We start from the raw sequence: 24,894 nt of genomic DNA on the forward strand, positions 1-24,894 counted from the left end.
AGTTATTTCATGGAGAACAAAGTAGTATCGCTAATTTCTACGTTACGTTATCCGCGCCACCTCCCCGGTAAGGCAGCTGCATAGCGGAAATTATGAGTGCATCCATTTCGTTTTTATTTCTTGCCATTTTCTATGATGATTTTAATTTTACAAATTGTTTGATGTTTGCCACTTACGGGTCCATTTACTGATTCACTATTTAGCATCCCGCTGAATCTCGAAGTATTCATGCTTTATGGCAGTCAGGGCATTGCCGTTCTTGCCCGACGGGGAGAGTTTTCACGACAGCCTTTGTGAGTTTCTCCATCGTCGGTTCTAGAAATGATTTCTGATTATTGTTGTCAGTTGTCGATAAATTAAGTACTGTAGGTACTGTAACACTGCGAGTCTGCGGGCAGTAGTGACTGAAGCTTGATGCCGTGACGATGTGGCTTTCGCATTGCAGACGTGTTTGAAAGTTGAATTTGATTGATTTCCCTTGCGTTTGTCACTTCGTAGATTTCACACTCGTTGCATGCTGTGATAGTTACGCTATGATTAATCTGCAGATTGCGAGAAGTGTCAGTGTTTTCTGCGGGAGCCCTGTTGGCAGCATGCAGTGTTCGTTCAGGATGGAGACAGTATTCCGCTGGCTATCGCCAGCCTGCCAGATGTCTTGGCTTTCCATAACGACGGCCCGCAGCAAAATGTCTGTCAGTCTTCGGAGAAAACCAGTGAGTGTTTGATCCAGGTCTGGCGAACTGGGCACCCCCTGAGCGTTCACGAAAGACCTTTTTCTCCGTTCCTGCTATGGCTAAAATAATGCATAAAATTTTATTAGGGAAAATAGAAAGTTTGCAGAGAAACGAGATAAGGCTAAGAGCAGAAACGTATAAGTTTCCGTTTTTTTGCGTTTAACATACTGCTGCTCAGTTTGCTGTATGACTTGTATCTGAATTGTCGAATGCGCTTCTGCTTTTAATACTTTTATTTGCTAACTTTCAGTTAGTATTTTTCATAAGAAATTTTTTTTTTCTGCATTTTTCATCATTTTTCATTAGCACGAACTGATTGAATGAAAGGGAAGGCTCTCATGACATACGGTCACATACCGAACCTGCAGGGGGTGCCCTGTTCGCAAGACATGGTGCTGGTTCATAGTACAGAGTCTGTACTGAGAACCAGCACAAAAAATGAGTATTACAGTTAATTATTAATACTCATTTTTTGAGACAAAAAACTGTCCTGGCGTATTTGAAGGGCGTATTTGGTAATTTTACTATTCGTTGCAGTCCGATCGGTCGTGGCGAGAACAATCATCCTCCCGCAGACAGTCTTCGGGCCGTTCATCGCCCCGCTGTGCAGTCTGGGCGAAGCGCACTCGCGGACATATTCATCAGTGGACGGGCAGTGTGTGACGTTCACTGTGGAGAACGATCGTTGGTGCAACTGGATGAAGTTGGTCAGGACGGCTGACCACGGCCAACACAACCTCCGCGCCTTCATCCACGAACAGAAGGTCCTTTTCGTCGCCGTTAAGGTCATCCTTCCGGGAGAAAAACTCACGCTGGCGCTGCCCCAAATTGACCGGAAGGACATCCACAGCAGTAACGATGTGAATTACGTTGACGTCTCTGTGGGTGAGCAGTGCCGTTGGTAGCGGTTGCGTGTTTGGTTCAACTTAAAATCTTAATTTGCACTAATTAAAATTTTAATCATTTTAATTAGTTTATATCTGCGGAAGCTTACCGATATGTGCACTGGCTGTTGCCGAATGAAAACATAGACTTTCAAGTAATTTTCCTTTCTCATTCAATTGGTTCGTACGTCTTCGGATTAGATTTCTTCGCCTTTGCGTGATGCTTGAGGGACATTAGTGTTATTTCGTTCTACCTACACAGATTGTGCTGTTTTATGTATTCAGAGTGTGTGAGCAGTGCTACGGATGTGAACGAAGATCCCGACATGGTTAAGTGCGAGGAGAATAGCGACGCAGATGAGAGCGTGGATGCCATGTCGATCTCAGCTGCTCTGGACGTTCCTGCTGTTTGTTTCTCAGTGGATGCGCAGCGCTTGGCAGAGCATGGGGATCCGGCAGATCTGTTGCCACAGTCCCAATACTTGCCAGCTCCAGAACAGCTGCTAACTGGAATCTCCGGACTCTTAGTCCAACTGCCTGAAGATTCCATGGTTAAGTGCGAGGATCATGATGACGAACTCGACCATGTGGAGACGATTGCTGCTGGTCACTCACTGGATGCACGGGCGTTGGTGCCGGATGATGAGGCAGATCCCTTGCCACCGTCCCAACCATTGGTGCCAGCGCAGTCACAGAAGCAACAACCGGCATCACTGCCTGCACTGCGCAATGGTCAACGCGAAGACTCACCGGAATATCCATTGCCCTCCAACTTGTTTTCACCTGATTCGTTACTGAACAGGAATCCGGGAAAACGGAAGAGCGATGAGACGGAAGCAGCAACTGTTGCGTCGAAATTCTCGCGGGTTTACTCCCTTCGTATGCGGAGTACTGTACGCGCCGGTGCAGCCTACGGTGACGAGAATTTATCCGACGACAACGATAAAGATTTCTGCTTGTCGGAAAACAGCGGTATGGTCACATTTAGTCAATGCGGGATATTACCCCAATGGGATTTTTGAAAAATTTAATCTGAGTGTGGGATAGAAGACGTAATTTCTTATGCTGCTTGCAGATCCATCTTCTATCGATTCCGAATGCTGCAGCGAAAATGACTTGAATCTGGAAAATACCGCGACAAAAAGTGTGAATAGTTTGAAAACTCACAGGATAAAAGAGTGATTATTTCGCGCATGCGGCTATTTTCGTTACCCTTGTTTCAATAGGGCAAGACAGAAAGCGTGGCACGAAAGAAAAACAAACCCCATCTTCACGCGGTTGCCGGAAGAAAACCGAAAATGTGATCCTTCAAAGCACTGCGGAGGTGGTGTTGCCAACGAATGGTCAGTAAATTTTCTGATAAAGCGTAAGCGTTAAACTGATGTCAAACGGGGAGTATATTATGACTATCGAGCGTGAAGTGCGGTCATTGTTTGCAGATTCATCGGCAAGAAAAGAGCCATGCCGTCTCCCGGATCCTGCTTTCCTTGAGGCACGGAACAGTCAGATCAAAGCCGTGGTCGCAGCTAATCCGTTCCAGTATCCGGCTGGAGAGCAGCGGTTGCTCGCGTTTTCGAGTGCTGCCGACATGCTGTCGCTTGACCAAGCGTCTCCAGGGATGCAGTCGCTAGATGGACCCATCCTCCAGCGCTGCACCGAGGGTCGTCTGCGTGACTTCAAAAGTCCACAACGCAGTAATCGGTTTGAGTCAACGTGCAGGCCGGAGTACGTCTCCCCGATGAACCAGTTGGATGCGTTAAAAGGCAACCAACGCTTGGATACAAAGGCGGAGAGAATGCGGCGATTGAATGCGGTAGCCACGATTAATCCTTTTCAGTTTTCCTCGCGAATTGAACGCCGCGCCGCGTGGCAGGCATGCCTGGCTGATGACGGTCGAGTGAAGAATGTCAGGCTTGCTTGCAAAAATCTGCAGAGTTATATCCAAACTCATTTGGACAAATTCCCCAGCGTGCTCGATAGCTACAAGGAGGATACCGCCGATAATTACGAGCGAGAGTATATCGAAGTGATGCGAGTGATAGCGCAACAGGCGGGGAAGGATTACGCCGATGACGCGCATCCCTTGGCCATTGATAAGGATGCCGACGCAGTTGGACCGGATCAGGTGAATGTCGCAGCTGACACTCCGAAAGCACATCGCAAACGGCGCCATAAAAAAAATTTGCAGCACGATAGGCGCTTCTTCAGTTACGTTTATCGGTTCGTGTGTTTCGAGTGTTCGTTGCATTTCAAGAACGAAAATCTGTTGAAATTGCATAAGGTGCAGCATAGTGATTCACCCAGCGAAGGTGCTAATTCTCGCAGTTGTCCAGTTTGCAGGCGCTCATTTAGCAAGCTATCCAGTTTATTGCGACATATTTTGGATCACGGCGTGAAAGCGTCACAGATTGTCCATTTTATCCCAACTGCTGATCCCAGTATCATGAGCGTCGCTTCCACTACGGCGGCTCCGATGGATGTGCTGGCGCAGAGTCATGACGCCCATGAGACGTGCTTTATGTACAGTTGCGGACAGAAGTCATGCGGACTGCGATTTTGCACGGAATCCATGGCTGATCTCCATCAACTCAGCCACAAAGTGCCGGATAGTTATCAGGGCGATGTTGTTTGTGCGGGATGCAGCTACGTAGCTGCAAATGCGGAGGACTTGCTGAAACACGTCGGTCGGCATGGAGCGAAGACAGGCGATCATAAAATGTGTCGTTTATGTGGGAAATTTGTGCAGGATATGATCGAGCATGTTCAACTGGTGCATAAGGAAGCATATGTGAAGTACGAAGCTCGTTTAAATCTTTCTTGCGACCAGTGCGAAAAGCGATTTCGGACGTCTGTCCATCTTACTACCCACAAAACTGTAAGTTGTGTAATCGATTTGCTAAATATTCATGCATCTTCGGAGCAATAAAAAATTCTGAAACACACACATTATGTGTTTTCAGCGCGCGATTCGTACAAAGTTTGTTTTTACTTTTTAGTTTGCACACACAAAGTTGCCAACACTGGAGTGTCTAATTTGTGCTAAACACTTCCCGTCGCCTCTTCAGCTGCATGCGCATGTAACTCAGGAGCACGGAACCGGTTTGATCTGTATGGTGTGCCGGAAAAGCTACACAAAGTACAGCAGCTTATCAAAGCACGCGAGAATGCATAAGCAGATCCACATTTGCGAAACCTGTGGATCAGTATTCCGCTCCAGGCGTAACTTAGATACCCATCGATACAGTCACCGGTCTGACTATTCCTTCAAATGTGATCAGTGCGGAAAGACCTTCAAGAGACCGTCAAATCTGGCACAGCATAAAGTAGTCGTGCACACGGACAAAGTGCGGAAGAAGCGCAAAGCCAAACGGGAAGAAATGCGTCGGAAGGGCGTGGTCAGCGAGTACAAGTGTCCCCGGCAGAGGATGCTGTACGAGGAATTCCCGTTCAAATGCGTGGAATGCCGGCTCGGCTGGATGCTGCTGGGTAATCTACAGCAGCATCAACGGAAGAAGCATCCACAGAGTAACGATACTATGCTCAGCGCTGCCGCTTCTTCCAGCCTTTGAGACACTTGGATAAATTGTTCTGTTTGACTTGTAAGAGTGATCGGATCCGCAAAGAGGCTTATTGTTACTACGTTTACTTTGGTCAAGGGAGGAAGTTCCCTTCTGCAAAGGATACGAAGAGTGTAAAACGTATACTGTGACTGCCAGTATCAGCGCTCATGTTCTGAATATTTTTTAGTATCTATTTGGGAGTGCACTTTTTGAGCTTGTTATTGAACATATTGCTGCGTGCTTTTGTGTCAAAAAATTTTATTAAACAATCTGGAATATATCATATGATGATATAGTGCAAGCATCTCAGCGTATTTCACAGTATCTTCCGTATGTGCACTATTGTGCAGCGTCTGCCAAACATTTTCGGACCACTAAGCAGTTGCTGCGTGCATGAAGAGTTTTTCGATGTAAACGCGTTGCAGCTGCATTTGTGATTACGCGCCACGATGCGGACTTGGTCGTGAAGTGTTAGGCTAGTGCGGAACGGTTTATGTACCTGCAACCATGACACGTGTATGCTGTAGCCGTTCATGCAGCATCCGATGTGGAGATTTCCGGTATGGAGGAAACAATTGTGGATGACGAGATGGATCGGGAATGGTGTTGGGGGCTGGTAACATTTTTGGCAGAAGGGAGTATTCAGTCAGTAGCCAGACAGACTTTCTTATCTGAGAGTGCCGCATTAATTGCCGACTGTCTGGCAGAAAGCTTTTAATTCCTTTGAAATCTTATGAGAACTTCCACGGCGCCCGTCATTTTTGCTATATAGTTTGAATGCTTCCATGCCGGCGCCGGTCACTTTTAAGCTGTACATTTTCAACAATCGGGTAATATTTTTGTCCTGTTCTCCAGTCTTTTCTGTCGTTCAGTTATGGTACCGATTGCCGAATATAGACGCAATAAAGGATATTACAAAATCAAAGTTTACTGCTATTGGATACGCTGTTGGAACTGCGATTAGAAAGATGTCACATGCCACAATGGGCCTGTTGGGAGGTTGTTCAAAAATCAAAGGCACAGCTAAAGTGACCGGTTGTGGAGAAATGCCGAAGCACTTTTCATGCGAAATTTAGTTAAATTATTTATGAGAATCTAACTTTCAGTTTAAATCAGAGTATTATCAGACAGCAATTAGAGTGCAAATGAAATCAATACGTATAGGAGTAGCGAATCTTTAGTTATCGTCTTATGTAGTTCAAGTTTTAGGGATAAGTCTTTCTGTCCGTTATTGCTTTGTTTTTCCTTGCAAGGAGCAAATGCATATTATTCTTGAAATAGAGACTATGAATTTGCTAAGAATTGCTCATTAATAAACGCAACAGATAGTAATTTTTTTGAAAAGAACAAAGTACAGCCGCTTATTTCCGCGCTACCTCCCAGTGAGGGAGTTGCATAGCGAAAATGATGGCTGCAGTTATGTTCTTTCTCCTTTGCGTATGAACTATGAAGCATGAACGATTGTCGATCTGGTTAATTTTTTCACAAGTTGAATTTCACGTTACAGTGTTATTACTGCGAACAGTTTCCTACCCTTATACAGTATACTGCATATATTTGGTATTTATTCCCTGGAATCTTTAAGTATGCTTTATGGCAGTCAGTTTGGACGCAGTGCCGTTCTTGCCCGACGGGGAGAGTTTTCACGACAGCCTTTGTGAGTTTCTTCATCTCTCTGCGAGATTTCTGATTGTCATTTCAACTTATTTGCTAGCTGCTTGAAGACATATTGCCGTACTCAGTACTGGTTAGTATGATGCATTGCAGACCAGTAGTTAGAATTTTTGTTTCGTGACGATGTGGTACTTCACTTAATCATAATGCATGCGTCTGTCGATTTCAAATGCGCTGCATGCTTTGATATCAGCGCTTTGATTAACCTGTAGATTGCGAGAAATGTCAGTGTTTTCTGTGGGAGCCCTGTTGGCAGCATGCAGTGTTCGTTCAGGACGGATACAGTCTTCCACTGGCCTTCGCTAGTTTGCCCGATGGCTTGGCCTTCGATTACGGCCTCCCACAGCAAAATGTCGGGCCGTCCCCGGAGAAAGGCACGGGTAAGTAATTCAACGAGAACTCCGGGTGCGCTGTGCCTGCGTGTTTGTATTCACTGTACTGTCTCTGCAGAGCTGTTGGTTTGGGTAGCGTGTTTAGTGTTATGTTTACTTCACATTTGTCGTCAACATTAACGTAAAGTCTAGGCGTGGTGATGTATTTGGTATTTTTACTGTATGCCATTAAGCTATAGATAGTAATAATAATTAGACATAATTAATAATAATTATTAAGCATTATTCGTAAAAGTAGCTGCAGTGTTACTGTTGAATCAACAGTAAGAGTACAAGATAACGATCAACACTGTTGATCGTTGACGTTATCTTGTACTCTGGCTGTACGGGGCAGATACGATCATACGAAGTGTTATGAATAAGGTGCGTGATCTGAGCTGTGCCGCTGTGGAGCGTTATCTGTATTGTACAGAGTACTGATATGAATTTTGAACTGTACCACGTATTTTCTCACTGTCACCCTTCATTATTCAATAATCAGTAGCTTTCGAATTAACAAAAGGTGCAAGGGCACTCTGTTTTGCAGTCAAAATTTTCTTAAGTACTTGAATTGCTTGTCTCATAGTCCCGACAGTCGTGGGGCGATCGGCCATCCGTCCGCAAACCGTATTCGGGCCGTTTATAGCGCCCGTATGTGATGCCGGCGCAGAACACTCGCGGACATTCTCGTCGACCGACGGGCAGTCGGTGACGTTCGATGTGGTTAACGATCGTTGGTGCAACTGGATGAAGTTGGTCAGGACGGCTGACCACGGCCAGCACAACCTCCGCGTCTTCATCCGGGAACACAAAGTCCTCTTCGTCGCCGTCAAGGTCATCCTTCCGGGAGAAGAACTCACACTAGCACTGCCAAAGCATAACCGGAAGGAAATGCACCTCAGCCATGTGGATTACGTTGCAGTGCCTATGGGTAAGTCGCGTCTGCAGCCGTAGCGGTTGGTAGTTTTTGTGTTGTTTCAGGTAATTCTCGTTTCGTATTGGACTTGTTCTAACGCCTGTGCAACGCGTAGTGGGCTGAGGGACTTAAATATCATTTCATTTTTCTTCCATCATGTTTCATGTGAAGTTTTATGTGTTCAGACTGTGCGAGTAGCGGGATTGATGTGGATGAAGATTCCATGGTTAAGTGCGAGGATCATGACGACGCCCTTGCTAATGTGGAAACGATTCCAGTGTCAATTCCAGTGGACTTTCCTGCTGCTTGTTTCTCGACGGATACACGGGCTTTGGTGCCGGATGATCAGGCAGAGCTGCTACTACCACAGTCCCAACCACTGGTGTCAGCGCAGTCACCGGAGCATTTACCAAATGACTCAAGATTCGTAGCATCCCTGCCTGTACTGCGCAGCTGTCAACGCGAAGACTCACCGGAATATCCATTTCCCTCCAATTTTTGCTCACCTACAACTGATTCGTTAACGAAAAACAGAATCGATCCGGGGAAAGAAAAGAGGGATGAAAAAGAACCAGCCGCTGCTGCGTCGAAAGAGACACCGTTCTCGCGTGTTTACTCCCTTCGTACGCGAAATGCCGTACGCGCCGGTGCAGCCTACAGTGATGAGAATTTATCCGACGACAACGATGAAGATTTCTTTTTATCTGAGGATAGCGGTACGGTTTTATGGGTTACTGTCCATAATGATTTCGGATGGAATTAACCTGAATGTGGGATAAGAAATCGTAACCTCTTATGGTGCTTTCAGGTTCATCTTCTATCGATTCCGAATCCGAATACTACAGCGAAGTAGAAGTTAATGTGGAAAATGCCACAACCAAAAGTGTGAACAGTTTGATAAAATGCAGGCAGTTTGTTTTAGCGAATGGTCGTCTTTACTGTAGTTGTTTGTAGAACAAGACAGAATGCGTGGTACAACTGACGCGAAAGAAAAAGAAACCCCGTCTTCAGGCCGTTGTCGGAATAACACTGGGAGTGTAGGAACAAAAAAGAGTAAGTACATTTTCTGTTGAAGTGCCGGTTGCTGTGCTGATATCACAGGAATAGACTTAGGGATCAGAATTAGTATGTGTCAAGCATGATTTGTATTTGCTGCGTGCAGATTTATCGGCAAGAAAGAGACACGCCCGGAGGGATGCTTTTTTGGAGACACGGAACAGACAGATTAGAACCGTGATTGCCGTTAATCCATTTCAGTATCCGGCTGGACGGCAGCGGTTGCAGGCGTATTGCACTGCCGCGAACATGCTCGCGCTCGACAAAGTCTCGCCAGGGAAACAAACGCTAGATGGGTCCGTGCTGCAGAGTATCGTAGAGAGCCGTTTAAGTACGTTCCAACTGGCAAAACGCCGTAACCGAATCGATGCCATTTCGATGCCGAAAGAGTACGTTGGCCTGATGAATCAACTCGCTTCACTGAAGAGCCACGAACGCATCGACACCAGGTCCGAGAGGATGCGCCGATTGAACGCGGTTGCCAAGATTAACCCCTTCCAGTTCTCCTCGCGAAGTGAACGCAGCGCCGCGTGGACAGCAGTGGGGCAGGCGTACGTGGCTGATGACGATGGAGCAAAGAAGGTTAAGTTTTCATGCATTGGACTGCAGAGGTTTGTCCAGACTCATTTGGACGATTTTCCCAACGTGCTCGATCGTTTTAACGAGGTTACCGCGGATGAATACGAGCGAGAGTATATCGAAGTCATGCGAGTGATAGCGCAACAGGCGGGGAAGGATTACGCCAATGGCGCGCATCCCTTGACCATTCACACGAATGTCAACGCAGTTGGATCGGATCAGTTGAATGTCGCAGCTGATCCTCCGAAAGCGCATCCCAAACCGCGTTTTCTTGAAAATTACGAACCCGATAGACGCAGAAGCTACTTCAGCTACGTTTACCGTTTCGTGTGTTTTGAGTGTTCTTTGCATTTCAAGGACGAAAAGTTGTTGAATCTGCATACCTTGCAGCATAGTGATTCGCCCGAGGAAGCTGCCGACGCGCGGGATTGCCCATCCTGTGAGCGATCATTCAACCAGCTGTCCAGTTTACTGCGGCATGTGCTCGATCACGGGGTGAAAGCCTCGCAGATCATCCACTTTATCCCGACTGCTGACCCCAGCATCATGAGTTTCGCCTGTCCAACGGCTGCTCCGATGGATGTGCTGGCGCAGAGCCATGACGCGCATGACACGTGCTTCATGTACAGTTGCGGATTAAAACAATGCGGACTGCGATTCTGCACGGAGGCGATGGCGGATCTGCACCAATTCAGTCACAACGTCCCGGACGATTATCAAGGCGACGTTGTCTGTGCGGGATGTCACTACGTAGCCGCAGATGCGCGCGATTTACTGAAACACATCAGTCGCCATGGAGCGAAAACGAACGATCGCAAACTATGTCGTTTGTGCAGAGAGTTTGTTAACGATATGAGCCGACATGTCCAGAATGCGCACAAGGAGCAGTATCTGAAGTACGAAGCATGCCTGACGCTCCCGTGCGACCAGTGCGAGAAACGATTTCGGACGCCTGCCCATTTTACCACCCACAAGGCTGTAAGTTTATGTTTGCAATCGTTTTACTGAATTTTGCGGAATATTTATGTTTCTTTAGAGCACAAACTGCTGACTACCTGACACTATGTTTTGTGCACACGATATACATAAGCCTTTTTTTATTTTTTTAGATTGTGCATAGCAGAAGTTTACCAACACTGGGTTGTCTAGTTTGTGCTGAACCGTTCCCATCATACACTCTGCTGCATGCACATATAAGAAAGGAGCATGGAACGCATTTGACATGTGTGGTGTGCCAGAAAGCCTACTCCAGATATGACCTTTTATATGATCACTCAAGGACGCACAAGGAAATACATATCTGCGACACCTGCGGTTCGGTGTTCCGCTCTAAGTTTGGCCTGGATCAGCATCAGTACACTCACCGGTCTGACTATTCCTTCAAGTGTGATTTGTGTGGAAAGACGTTTAAGCGACCGAGTAATCTGGCACAGCATAAGATGGTCGTCCACACGGATAAAGTGCGGAAGAAGCGCAAAGCCAAGCGAGAGGAAATGCGGCGGAAAGGAGTGGTCAGTGACTACAAGTGTCCACGACGGAGGATGCTCTACGACGAGTTTCCCTATAAATGCGAGGAATGCCGGCTCGGTTGGCTGCAGCTGGGCAATCTGCAGCAGCATCAACGGAAGAAACATTCCCAAAGTGATGATACTGTGGAATGCGGCACTAGTCATCCGGTATCCGCTTCCAGCGTTTAGCTAAAGTGTTGTTTGTCGGTGGACGATAATCGGATGTTTCATACCGCTTCTTGCACAAATATGCACACATACTAAGAATTTTTATATAGTGCACATATGGACGCGGCACACAAAACTTTCCATCGACTTTTCAGCTGCCTTCGCACGTTCTAATGAAGCACAAACTGTTTTGTGCTGATGTGTGTAATCTGTCAGAAAAGCTAATCAAGATGGATTGGATTCAGAGGGACGCAGGAATCCGGGTATTGCGACACACGACACGCCCCCTTTCTAGTGGTCTCTCTGTTACAGTTATGTGTGTGTGTGAATTGGTATAAATTGGGAAATGCTAAGCGCTAACATGTGTCACTTGCTTCGTAAAATTTTTTTACCGGTATTTTGTATACCGAATGCATACCGGTATTTTTTGTGTAGTTCTGTCGTGACCTTTCGCATTTACGCGCCATCATGATTCTAGCGTCTTTTTGCTATCAGCTTGCAGTTGTTTTGAGGTATAACTATAATAATTCATCATGTCTGCATCGGTTTATGCAAGTGTCGGGTATGTATCTGGTGATTTTGTTGGACCAGCTAGTAAGAAGAAGTTGGATCGCATCAATCGGCAACACGTCAAATGCACCATTTATTATATGGAAAGAACAACTGCCTGTAACACGAAGATGAATGCGGACTTCCTTTTGGATCCAGCCACCGTAGTTATTGCCAGTATTCTACCTGTTTTGCATCACTCGCTCAGCCTTGTGGACGCGGTTTTATGGCTTATGCCCACTTGGCGGAATCCCGTCAAACCTTCAAACACCCACAACGTATTTTTCAAAGTCGTCCAGGAGGTTTCGCCCGCTGCCCCCGCATTTTACCGCACACACTTGTGCGCAAACCTTGCCGGAGACATCGCCGCGAGACCTGTTTCACCGAAAAGCCGGTAAGCCAGTACCACCTCCAAACATGACCTGCATTATGTTCCTGGAGAGTTACTCCTGTCTGGTTCCTACCTAAAGTTTTTCCTGACCCGGATTCATCGTCTTCGCTTACGTGTCCTGTTATCATTAAATTGTTACCGCTATTGCTGCATGACCTCCCTGCCTTTCACATTCCGGATCTTCGACCTATCGTCGTATTGTGCAACCTTCAGTTGGCCTTTAACCATTGTTTACTTGCGGATTCGTCCTTATTGCATTTGATCTGTGGAATTCCCAGATCTCCTGGAGACTAGTTTATCGTTTTGCCTTTAATTCGTAGGAGCAATAGGAATTCCATTGCGCCCTGCTTTATGTACAAATTCCAGTTGTGTACGTTCCTATGTGCAGTACTGCATGATGTAAGTTCGCAAAAGCAGCACCTTACCTTCGAGTTTTGCGCCGTTACCTTATGTTCACCTTCTATAGAACCGTTTTCGTGGTTGCCATAATTCGTCTTATTGTCATTGCCGCAGGATGCGACAGGAATTCCGTCGCTACCTGCTTTGTGTACGCAATTCTTTGATTTGCGGACATTAATTTTGTGAGCTGTGCTGTGCTTGGCGTGATTTCCGCCGGAACAGCACTTTAAATTATTAGCGTTCAGTCCAAATTCAGTCGTGGATTTAGGCCAGTCTGTGGAATTCCCAGACCAACTAAAATCGTTCGTCTGCCTTGCCTTATTGCCGTCGGATGTGCAGGACTTCCTTGCAACCGGCTTTATTACATCTTTCGTGCAAACTCGTGTACTTCGCTCGGTGGAATACCGCCCTAAGCCGTACTGATTTGCTATTTCTGTGGATCACTTAATTTGCCAATTATTTCGTGAATGCGCAGGGATGTGCGGAATCCCGCACCTCACTAGCCGCGCTCATGTAAGTGTTTCCCTTGAATCAATGGAATCAGTCTTCATAATCGTCGCAACCGATCCTAGGAACTATCGTCATCATCACGCCGCATTGGATCTTCTTTTGTGTCCTTTTCGTGTTTTCGTTTTGGGTTTTTGGGCTTGGGGCCGGTTCCGGCCATGTTCGGCATAACTGCCCAAAGGAAGTAAATTCCGAGCCCACCTTCGGTGTTCTCGCGTGGCGTGTAGGAGCAATGGATTGGATTCAGAGGGACGCAGGAATCCGGGTATTGCGACACACGACACGCCCCCTTTCTAGTGGTCTCTCTGTTACAGTTATGTGTGTGTGTGAATTGGTATAAATTGGGAAATGCTAAGCGCTAACATGTGTCACTTGCTTCGTAAAATTTTTTTTTTTGTTTTTGTTGTCTTTGTGATGGCTTGGGGCCGGTTCCGGCCATGTTCGGCATAACTGCCCAAAGGAAGTAAATTCCGAGCCCACCTTCGGTGTTCTCGCGTGGCGTGTAGGAGCAATATGGATGCTTATAAACGCACGCGAAAATGCATAAGGAGGACCATATCTGCGATACCTCTGGTCCGGTGTTCCGCTCTAAGAGAGCCTAAACAGCATTAATACGGTCATCGGTGTGACCGTTCCTTCATTTGCGAATTGTGCGGAATAATCTTTAAGATACTAAGCAATGCAGCATAAAATGCTGATTCACACGGGAAAAGTACGGAAGAAAGGCCTAACTAAACGGGAGGAAATGCGCCGGAAGGGCGTGCTCAGCGACTGCAGTGTCCGGGACAGAGGATGCGCTACGAAGAGTGCCCGTATAAATGCGAGGAATTTCGACTCGCCCGCTTGCTCTGGGCAGTCTGCAGCAGCATCAACGGAAGAAGCATTCCAAGAGTGACCTTACCGTGCAAAGCGGCACTGTGCATCCGGTATGGTCTTCCATGCGACGTTAAAAATATCCTTAATAATTGGTTTTATTTGAATTTTGAAAGTAATCGGATTTGCAACGATTTTCTGCCTGGTACTCATACTGTTACTTAGGGTAGTACATACGCTACATGTTACTGGCCAGGAGAGGAAATTCTCTTGTCCAAAGGATATTAATGATATAGAAGGAATTCTGTGATTTTTCTGTACTTGCGCTCATGTTGTGAATATATTTTTGTTCCTTTTGTGAGTGTAGTTTTCAAGTTTGTTATTGATTGAACATAGTGTTGTCTCGTTCCATAAGAAAGTACATCCCGATCGCGCGAGAAAGTGCCTTGAACACTGCCTTCCGGTTTCTTCTACATATATATCCGCATCGCGCAACCGTAGCGTATTACAAAACGTACTCTCACTTTTGTAGTATAAGAAAATTCTGTTAAGTATAAGAAAAAACTGCAACCAGATATATCTACCCAGTAGAGAGTAAAAACAGCATCGTAAAACTCATGCCCACCTCCGCGGAATCAACGTCTTTTGCGCGCAGACAGAGTCTGTGAGGCAGGTCTTCCTCTTTTCCGAGTAGAGCTCGCTGGTTGTGCCGCTTCCGGACGGATCATCTTGTACTGGCTGGTGCTCGGCGGAAGAGTGTCGTCCAGCTTCGGCTCAGCCCCTGATTCGTCTTCGTCCGGCCCGGGGAATTTGACTGGTTTGACCAGATTGGCCAGATTACGCTCCTTCGTTCTCTCCCTGAGCCGCCGGCTGACCCCGTCGTGGCAATGGCGCAGCTTTTCGCGATGACTGTTCAGCTGGGCTACCCTCGTCGCGTTCAAACGCTCCACAGCAGCTCTTTCGAATTCCGATCCTGTCCACACAGATTATCAGTCAGGGACCGTTGAAACATCACTTGTAAATTTTTCACTCACAGTATACTTCATAATAATTCATATATATAAAGCCATTGCAAGTACGCAACTACGAGCATACGATATTATATAAGTGGCCACATGTAACAGATTGAAAAAGTGTGTATCGTTCAATGGATAACAGTATGCTCACCTTTTCCTATTAAGGCAATGCAAACTTCCGTTTTGTACAGCAGCACTCGCTGTTTAATTTTGGCGGGCAACTGCAGTGCTCGGGGCACTGTGACCGACTGGAAGTGGTACTGCGTCCACCAATCCTCGGCGTCCATCATGGCGTCGCACAAAGCATCCTTCAACTCTTCGTTCCTGTCCGTCAAAAAAAATTGCTCAAGACCGAACTTAGCAGCCGGATATACACAGAGACTGAATGAGCTCTGCAGCCGCCAGGCGCTCCAGTAATGACTAGCTGCCACTTACGACAAATCAGCGCGGCGCAGAATCCTTGCCAAGACTTTCCAGCACCGGTGGGAAAAGCGGTAATGCTCCTGACACAGGGCATTGCACAGGATTTCCAAGGCCTCCGTGTCGTAGCCGGTGTCTGAAATTAAACGTTTACGTTCAGCATTTTAGCCGTACCGATCTGCGTGCATTCATTCTGCATGTTCCAGATGAATTAATTTTTATCTCGCATTATATGTACTACTCGGGTAGTAGTACTGGTACAAAGGTCATTCCGCACGCTATATTTTCTCCGTCAGAGACGCATGATTAAATACTCCAATTATGTCAAAGAGTAGCGCTTGTTGGCTTTAAGATATTATAACCGACTATGAGACTCCATATATACTCTGTAGGTAAGAGAAAATATTTCGCTATAGCGCGAGAAAATTATCTGCTAACTATTGGCCGCAACTTCCGATCCGGGAAATTAGCCACGGAAATTTAATTCAGAAGACAAAAATCAGTGCAAAAATCAGTGCAAAAAATTACTCAAAATGATTTTGAATAACACTAACGATTTTTTTGGATGGTTTTCTGTACCGTAGTGACTACTAGTAACTACCGGCACGAGCTACTTTCGTCAAAAGTAATTACAGTAGCTACATGTGAGTTACTCAAATACGGAATACTTACCATATTTACCCATGTAGTGAAAATCCCAGCAGTACAGGTTGACGCTGCGACCGAAAGGATCGAGCTGTGCCAGGCGCTGCAAGATCACCACGAGCACATATTACGCGCAATGATTTTCTCATTTTCCTGCACTTACGGTCACGTGCGGCCATCTTCGCTGGACGTCCCGGGGGAAATAGTGCACATACACCTCCACCAAGTGGGCTGCCGCCCATGGCAGGTCGGGATGTCGCTCGGCATACCTCGACAGAACAGTCAGCAGCGTCTCAATTTTGTCGGCCATTTGCAGAATCTGGGACAAGAACACGACAAATTGGTCGTCCACATCGGTGGCCTGGATGAAGCAGGCGAACATCTCCGTCATGGCGGACATATCCAGCTCCCGTAAGCGGCTGGCGGACATGTTCAAGAAGTCCGACAGACCCGGCACGGTGCCGTCGGTGGCCAGTGCCGGCAGGTGGATGTCCTCGGGACTGTCCGCCCCGGGTGGCAGGTACAACTCCAAACCGGCATCCGCATCCGGCTCCTCCGGCGCCCTCCAACAGTTGGACATGACGCGCAGCATCTGCAGGCGGGCACGCCATTCAACGCTGAGGCGCGTGCATATATCGGGTGCCTCGCTGGGAAGGACGCTGGGCACAGCGATCGCTGCCTGGCGCTCCTGTGCACAAGTTTGCATTCATGAATTATGTTAACAAAAGTTTTGCTGAATCGATTGCTGCTGTAGGGTCTTATGACACCGAAGCGCCGCAAAATAATTTCAATTTTCTGTGTATTCCAGCCGAGCCTGTACCCTGTACATACGTCAACTGACAAACAGTTATTTATTGCCAGTTTTGTTAACCAGTGCTCGTTGAACTGCTTGTGCAAATACCTAATATTTATAGTCTCAATCATCTAATACTGTTTAAATCTGACTAACTCTTAAGTCACGCAATCAACTAGGTAACTCACAAGGTCAGCAACTGTCATAATCGGTAACCACACGTTACTACAGTCTACAGATAGTGCAAGGCGGTACAGCAGTGAGTACAGCCGCCGGTACTGTAAGAGTGCCGTAGAATAAACCGTTACAGCCTTTCATGTATAAGTTTAACACTGTTGAAGTTTTTTATCTAATACTCGATAGATACTGTAACTAACTGACAAATTAAATTGACAATTTTGCTAGCCACTATTTGCTTACGTTTAACAATTTCAACGCAACTTTTTCCCGCCCGAAATTCCTTAAAACAAAGTAGCAGGCGATTAGCTGCTCCTCGCGCCCGTGTTCTCTCGCTTTCCCAGCATCTACGACGGATCTGAAAAAAGGTCAAGCATTATTGAAGGCTGCACAGATTTCCGATCAACACAACTTGCAAATACTGTACACAGCCAAGCGCAACGACTAATAACGCGCGTATAGTGCTAGTGGTCAGTTCTTATAGCTGTTATACGATTTCTTACCGCAAGATACGGTAGCAGCGGTCGGTGTCCTTCTCCTTAACATTTACCAGCACGATCAGTAGCATCTACAAGCAGACTTTGACAGGACAGAATTATGTACACAGTACAAGCAGGAAAGATAATTATCGTTAGACGGTATTTATTGCGCATGCAATCAAGCTGCGAGATTCTGATTATATTGCGGACACCGCGACTTCGATGACGACGCGCTGCCGAAAGCGACGTTAACGAGCTAGAAAAGGGAAAGACAGTCTGCTACTTCTTGCTAGTGACTAGTGAGTCAGCGCGGACAGATCTATGCCAGGTAATGATGTCGATGGACACCAGCCGGGGACAGTGGCACGTCCGACTGACCATGAAGCTGTAGCGGCCGGAAATCAAGAAATGGAGCGGTGTGGCTAAATTAAGGACTAAGATGTTTGTGACAGCAATCTTAACAGTGCAAGATATATTAAAAAGGGGGTCTTCAGGTTAAAGGAGAGTAACAAACATTTCAAAACAAAAGATATTTCACTATATACTGTTACGAAAACGAAAGAATTGTGCAAATACAGTACGTAACTGTTCGACTGCAATAAAACCGCTTCTCCTAAGAGTTGAATTTGTTTTGGCCACACCCACTGCACCATAGCCGATGAAAATACTTTTTAAGTATTTCCAGTGCATTCTCTGTCTTCAAACAAAACCCCAAAATTTTTTTGGGGGCCCTGGTAAATACGAATGAATATGAATGACACATTTCGGCAGCAGAATTGTGGAGGTCACCACGCGCTGTTCTGTACGGTAGTGTACACTGTACAGTAATGGATACGTACCCGCCATAGCCAGTTATCTTGAGTTAGATCTGGGTCCATTTGATAACTGTCCAGCAGAGCTTCGACCATCGTCATGGCGAGATAGTAGCGACCTTTGTAGATGCACTCGTGTATCAGCGGCCGACAATCCCGTACATCCACCAGCAGCTTCTCGGCTGACTGACAGCCTGACACACCGCTCTCCATATCCAACAACCAGAAAAAAACTGTTTGCCAAAAAAATACACTCCACACTCTGCCGGATTGTTGGATGTTATAAAGAAATTTGTCGTAATTCCCAATAGAGAGATTTTTTAGTGAACTGTTCCAACTTGACCGCGGCCGAACTGTGTGCAGATTGCTTCGACGTACAGCATCGTTTCGTGGGCGACCTGTAGATGAGATGAAAAAATTAATAATTGCTGTAGTTCGGTACTACGAGCCCACTGTACTCGTATCATACAGGTACTATTGCAAACAAAGATTGCAAAACAAAAGATCGCAATTTGCACCTTCTAGATTGCACCGTATTCACTGTTCACATACTGACATACATAAATATAACATAATGAATTTCAGATATTCGGTACTGTACTTTCTAACAGCTGCAGATTCTTTAACCGAACTGTTGTTATTAACTTATTATGGAGCGGATGCGAAATTATTATACACAGCAAAAACGTATACTCAAAAATCTGCGGCCTGCAGAAAGACCTGCAGCACAATTGCTAAGCTTCGCAGTGGCGCAGCAGTACTGGCAGTGGCAGTGCGAACATGTGGCGGCTCGTTGGATGTCCCATGTCACCACTCCGTCTACTGCGCTGCAGCCGCCACTAATTTAATTATCGTGAATGAAAGACACGGTGCCGCTACCAGTGTGTGGTCGACAGAGCGGCTGCTTTTTATTTGCTTGCTCAGTTACTTGCTTCCATAATAAGTATACTTTGAGCCGCACCGGCTTTACTTTAAGATTAATTTCAGGGTTTCTTGTTGAAGTCTGTGTTAATTTTTCCTTCCTTGTCAAGAACAGCTGCATGTTGTTCTCCTAAGAAAGACAATAGTATCGATTTATTAAATGACTTCCCATTAAAAAATGCGGATATTGATTGCATGGAGAACAAAGTACTTGCTGTGATATACCGCTCATTTCCACGCTACGTTACCCGCGCCATCTCCCCGGAGAGGTGGTTAGTACTACTAAACAGCGAAAATCATAACTGCGATTTATCATTTTTATTTACTTACTTTATTTCTTTTGGATTTCATTTTGGATCTTTAATGATGCGATTTTGATAGATTCACGCATTTGACGATTTGGAAAATTCTTCACAAGTTGCAGTTACCAAAAGTCATCGTTTAGCATTCCCTTGGGTTTTTAATTATGCTTTATGGCAGTCAGTTCGAGCGCAGTCGCAGTCTGCCATTCTTGCCTGACGGGGAGAGTTTTCACGACAGTCTGTGCAAGTTTCTTGAACTTTCTTCATTTGTGTTACTTAAGAGTTAAGAGTTAAGTCTCCTGATAAGTGTTAGCTCAGTTAGCTGCACTGCATACTTCGTGCGGCAAGAATCTTGCCTCTCTACAGAGGGGCATTTCTTGAAGATTCGTTGCAATTTGTCAAGGATGATTCAGAGTAGCAGTAGTAGCAGAATCAAACTTTGTATTGCAAAGATTAGGTCTAACACATGTTGCCACATTGCAGGCGCCTGTAAAATGTGTCTTTTAGACAGTTCGTGCAGGCATTTGTTGATCTCGCACTCGTTGCACTTTTGATATTTACCTTTAATGCATCTGCAGATTGCGAGAAATGTCAGTGCTTCCTGAGGGAGCCGTGTTGGCAGCATGCAGTGTTCGTTCAGGACGGATACAGTCTTCCGCTGGCATTTGCTAGTTTGCCAGATAACTTGGGCTTCCATCATGACAACTCACTGCAAAATGTGGAACAATCTTCAGAGAACAGCGCAAGTATGTAATTCAGCGGAAATACGTATGTGCTGTACCAGTGTATTTTTTTGCGGTGCATTTGCAAGAACGCTGCCTAATTTGCGTTGGACAATTTTGGTACATGTGCTACATGTCGTCAACGTTTGACGTCCAGTCGCAGATTATTAATTTAATAGTTTTTCTTTGGTATGGGTGTTTGTACCTTAACACAAGTGCGCTGTATCGTAGTCCCGTCGGTCGTGGCGCGAACGGCTATCCGTCCGCAAACAGTGTTCGGACCGTTTATAGCGCCGCTGTGCGATGTCGGCGCAGCTCATTCGCGGACATATTCGTCGGCCGACGGACAGCATGTGACGTGCAGTCCAGGGAATGATCATTGGTGCAACTGGATGAAGTTGGTCAGGACGGTTGACCACGGCCAACACAACCTCCGCGTCTTCATCCGAGAACACAAAGTCCTCTTCGTCGCCGTCAAGGTCATCCTTCCCGGCGAAGAACTCACACTGGCGTTGCCTCAAATTGACCGGAAGGAAATCATCGACAGCCATGTGAATTACGTAGCTGTATCTATGGGTGAGTCCTACCTTCTGCGTTGGCAAACTGGTTGCCTGTACTATCTGTACGTGGAAAATTTCGATCGTGCGGATTTTTTCATTTGAAAAATGTACATTTACATTTTTACATTTTAGAAATTCTTTTACATTTGCGTTGCGTCGCGTCCCGACTCGCGGGCTGAACCTAGATATTTGTTATAAACTCTTATTCAGGGTTCTATTTGTGCAGATGTGAGTAGCGGTACTTATGGTGACGAAATTTCCTGCTTGGTTAAGAGCGAGGATGATGGCGGCCAAGATAGCAATATGAAAGCGATACCCGTGGCAGTTGCACTCGACGTTCCTGCTGCTTGTTTTTCCGTGGATGCACGGCCTGCGGCACAGCATGCTGACCAGATAGATCTCTTGGCATGTTCCCAGCCACTGCCAGCGCCGTCGGAAGGGCACACGCCGGCACCACTGCCTTTAACGCGCAGTATGCAACGCGAAAATTCTCCGGAGTATCCATTTCCTTCTAGCTTCCGTCCGATTGCACCTGATGCATCACTAAAAGCGGCGTCCCATCCGGAGAAACGTCAGAGTGATGAGAAAGAATCCACCGGTGTTGCGTCAAAGCAAACACCCTTCTCGCGTGTTTATTCCCTTCGTGGACGAAACGTCGCAAGCGCCAGTTTAGCCTGTAGCGATGACGATTTCTCGGATGACCGCAACGAAGATTTCTGGTCAGCTGCGGACAACGGTACGTTGATATCGATTACTATCGGACATTGCCGCATTTCAGGATAAAATAAATCAAAGATCAGTTAAATTTCTTTTGTGTTTTTAGTTTCTTCCTCTACCGAATCTGATTACTGTAGCGAAGTAGAGGTGAACTTAGACAATGCAACGCCAAAAAGTGGGGACAGTTTGACATTCTGCACTAGACGAATCATCATTCTGAGTGTTTGTTGTTTGTATTATGCATGTTTATAGGGCGAGGTAGGAAACGTCGCACAGTCAACGCGAGAGCCAAGTTGCCTCCGAAGAAAATCGGAACAGTGGGGGCAGTGTTACCAAGTAATGGTACAAATTCAGTAAATGTATACGTTGAATTGACTAAGCACACCGCCATAATCGGATTAATTCAGTTTGCAGGTCCGGAATGCCGAATGAACTAGCTGCAGGGTGCTCGCGTGTGGAGAGAATGCGACGATTGAATGCGGTTGCTAAGATTAATCCCTTACAGTTCTCCTCCCGCAGCGAACGTAGTGCTGCGTGGAAAGCAGTGTGGCAGGCGTACACGACGGATGATGTGGCATCGAAGAATTCCAAGTTTTCATGCAGAAAGCTGCAGATCTATGTCCAGTATCAGTTGGACAATTTTTCCATCTTGCTCGATCGCTACAACGAGAATGGCGACGTAGTTGGGTTGGATCAGTTGGACCTTGCAGCTGACACTGGGAAAGCGCCTCCGAAACCCCTTCTCCTTGAAAATTATGAGCACGATAGATGCAGACGCTACTTCAGTTACGTTTACAGATTTGTGTGTTGGGAGTGCTCTTTGCATTTCATGGACGAAACACTATTGAACTTGCACAAGTTGCAGCATACTGATTCACCCGGCGAAGCTGCTGATCCGCGGGATTGTCCAGTATGCAGGCGATCTTTCAGCAAACTGTCCAATTTATTGCGACATGTCATCGACCATGGCGCGAAAGCTTCGCAGATCGTACATTTTATCCCGACTGCTGATCCCAGCATTATGTGCTTTGCTTGCAAAACGGCCGCTCCGATGGATGTGTTAGCGCAGAGCCATGACGCTCACGAGACGTGCTTCTTGTACAGTTGCGGATTAAATCATTGCGGACTGCGATTTTGCACGGAGTCGATGGCTGATCTGCATCAACTCAGTCACAAAGTGCCGGATAACTATCAGGGCGATGTTGTTTGTGCGGGATGCAACCACGTAGCTGCCAATGCGGAGGATTTGCTGAAACACGTCGGTCGGCATGGAGCGAAACTGAATGATCACAAAATGTGTCGTTTATGTGGAAAGTTTGTGCCGCATATGGTCGAACATGTCCAGACTAATCACAAGGAAGGATATCTCAACTACGAAGCATGTCTGACTCTGCCCTGCGACCAGTGCGAGAAACGGTTTCGGACACCTATCCATCTTGCCACCCATAAAGCTGTAAGTGTTCCAGATGCTATGGGAATGTTTTATTCACTCCTGCGGAATAATTATGTCGCTACCTTCAGACTGAAAATTGCTGAGGATGTGTTTTTTTGAGCGCGTGATTTTTGCCTACTTTTTTGTCTTGTTTTTAGTGTGCACCGGAACACCGCAGTAGAGGTTCACAAGTGTTAGGATGTCAGGTTTGTGCTAAACAGTTCCCTTCGTCCCTTCTGCTGCATGCGCATGTGAAAAAGGATCACGCAACGGGCTTGAAATGTATGGTGTGCCAAAAAAGCTACTCGAAGTATCTACGCTTACAACGACACTCACTAACGCACCAGGAGATCCATGTTTGCAACACCTGTGGGTCGGTATTCCGTTCCAAGCAATGTCTAGTTCAGCATGAGTTCATTCATCGCTCGGATTATTCCTTCAAATGTGATTTGTGTGGAAAGACTTTCAAAAGATCATGCAACCTGTGGCAGCATAGAATGATCGTTCACACGGACAAAATGCGCAAGAAGCGCCAAGCGAAACGGGAGGAAATGCGGCGGAAGGGAGTAGTCAGCGAGTACAAGTGTCCGCGACGGAGAATGCTCTATGAAGAGTTCCCGTTCAAATGCGAGGAATGCCGGCTCGGCTGGATGCTGCTGGGCAATCTGCAGCAGCACCAACGGAAGAAGCATTCCCAGAATGTCGCAACTGTGTAACACGGCACGCAGATATTTTACATGAATTAAAATTTGTACATTCATGTATACATGATGCGCGTATCGGCGAAAGCGTAAATTGCTTTCATTGAGTTCTTGGACGAAAAATTCGTAATGTGAATCATTATGTGATTACCATTTTACTGTACTTAGTACTTACACAAGTTGGAGAGGGACACGCTCCCGTACATACATAGCAATTAGCACAAGTGATACAATTGCAGTTATACAACTGCAATTTACTCTGTGAATCGGATGTAAACAGTTTACACCAATAAAAATGAACAGATTTTCAAAAATTAATTCTGTAAAAACTTGTGTTCTTGCAACCTGTCCGAAGCTCGCCATCCGAAGCGTGCATTGTGATAGGCAACACAAAAATACTTCCGCACAACCACAGGATCCCAGCCTGGCATTTCTAGGGGCAGGCGCCAGGTGGGTGACGAATGACGATGTGACAGCCTACGATTAATCGCACGTCATAAGCGGTGCAAAGAGATGACCATCATAACGTGCGACCATTAGTGGGATTATTGCTGTGATACCGGTACCAGTGCTCTTTAACAAAACCCCTTATTTACTGGAAATTTATTTCGATAAACTAACTGTTTAGTATGTTGCATATCAATTACCTTTCAAGTTTGCTTATGGTTAGACAGCAAAGGGAATCCGCAACGATTGCGTGCAAGCCGTGCATCAATGCAAGCAGCTACGAGAAGAGTGGTAATAATGCAGTGCAGTGGCACTCAATTATGACGAGCTGTTAATGATGATAAATAAGCGCCTGATTAGTTGACCGTCTGTTGACGCATGAACGGATTGCGTTGCCATTTGAAACAGCTAAATTACAACCTTTTTTAGCTTTCTATTACGATTTAACAGCACAATTTTAAGAAGGCGTATAAACACCGGTGAACTGTAATGTAAACGTCAAACGTTACCATAAGTTTATCTACAGTAGATTTCACAGGCGGATTAATTGTATAAGTAGTTCGTACGATCGACCGTACGCATTCTCGTGTCGATAAATCAAGTAAAGAGAGTGCACACTATGTTACTAATAACATAGTGTG

General features: G+C 46.1%; 4 protein-coding genes across 6 annotated transcripts; 3 read left to right on the forward strand and 1 right to left on the reverse strand.

Annotated features, from left to right (window-relative positions):
* The first annotated feature begins 145 nt into the window (after window positions 1-145).
* LOC129585455 (uncharacterized) lies at window positions 146-24,008 on the forward strand. 2 transcript variants are annotated; one of them, XM_055478134.1, is made up of 9 exons: window positions 146-293; window positions 549-713; window positions 1,272-1,619; window positions 1,904-2,590; window positions 2,694-2,762; window positions 2,845-2,961; window positions 3,058-3,743; window positions 22,371-23,126; window positions 23,264-24,008. In XM_055478134.1, the coding sequence occupies exons 1-9, from the start codon at window positions 236-238 to the stop codon at window positions 23,819-23,821; spliced, it is 3,444 nt and encodes a 1,147-aa protein (XP_055334109.1). In that variant the 5' UTR covers window positions 146-235; the 3' UTR covers window positions 23,822-24,008. The 2 variants fall into 2 exon arrangements, with proteins under 2 accessions (XP_055334109.1, XP_055334108.1); XM_055478133.1 differs by lacking the exons at window positions 22,371-23,126; window positions 23,264-24,008 and adding an exon at window positions 4,615-5,461 and having other exon boundaries at window positions 3,058-4,493.
* LOC129585457 (zinc finger protein 225-like) lies at window positions 6,640-13,649 on the forward strand. Of its 2 annotated transcripts, XR_008690033.1 has the most exons (9): window positions 6,640-6,835; window positions 7,065-7,232; window positions 7,810-8,154; window positions 8,325-8,855; window positions 8,948-9,022; window positions 9,094-9,192; window positions 9,302-10,752; window positions 10,884-13,302; window positions 13,362-13,649. XR_008690033.1 is itself a non-coding variant. In XM_055478138.1 (8 exons), exons 1-8 carry the CDS (start codon window positions 6,772-6,774, stop codon window positions 11,469-11,471), a joined length of 3,321 nt encoding a protein of 1,106 aa, XP_055334113.1. In that variant the 5' UTR covers window positions 6,640-6,771; the 3' UTR covers window positions 11,472-13,649. The 2 variants fall into 2 exon arrangements, 1 of the variants encoding a protein (XP_055334113.1); XM_055478138.1 differs by having other exon boundaries at window positions 10,884-13,649.
* LOC129585476 (uncharacterized) lies at window positions 14,718-19,115 on the reverse strand. The gene is made up of 9 exons (XM_055478168.1): window positions 18,970-19,115; window positions 18,479-18,849; window positions 17,664-17,728; window positions 17,404-17,518; window positions 16,354-16,878; window positions 16,218-16,293; window positions 15,561-15,681; window positions 15,277-15,449; window positions 14,718-15,082 (listed from the first exon to the last, which is right to left on the reverse strand). Exons 2-9 carry the CDS (start codon window positions 18,662-18,664, stop codon window positions 14,745-14,747), a joined length of 1,599 nt encoding a protein of 532 aa, XP_055334143.1. The 5' UTR covers window positions 18,665-18,849; window positions 18,970-19,115; the 3' UTR covers window positions 14,718-14,744.
* LOC129585494 (uncharacterized) lies at window positions 19,696-22,235 on the forward strand. The gene is made up of 6 exons (XM_055478196.1): window positions 19,696-19,963; window positions 20,253-20,420; window positions 20,628-20,972; window positions 21,183-21,692; window positions 21,926-22,015; window positions 22,088-22,235. Exons 1-6 carry the CDS (start codon window positions 19,846-19,848, stop codon window positions 22,108-22,110), a joined length of 1,254 nt encoding a protein of 417 aa, XP_055334171.1. The 5' UTR covers window positions 19,696-19,845; the 3' UTR covers window positions 22,111-22,235.
* Window positions 24,009-24,894: the final 886 nt, after the last annotated feature.

This window comes from Paramacrobiotus metropolitanus, unplaced genomic scaffold, assembly GCF_019649055.1.
Source record: "Paramacrobiotus metropolitanus isolate TYO unplaced genomic scaffold, Prichtersi_v1.0 Parri_scaffold0000017, whole genome shotgun sequence".
NCBI lineage: Eukaryota > Metazoa > Tardigrada > Eutardigrada > Parachela > Macrobiotidae > Paramacrobiotus > Paramacrobiotus metropolitanus.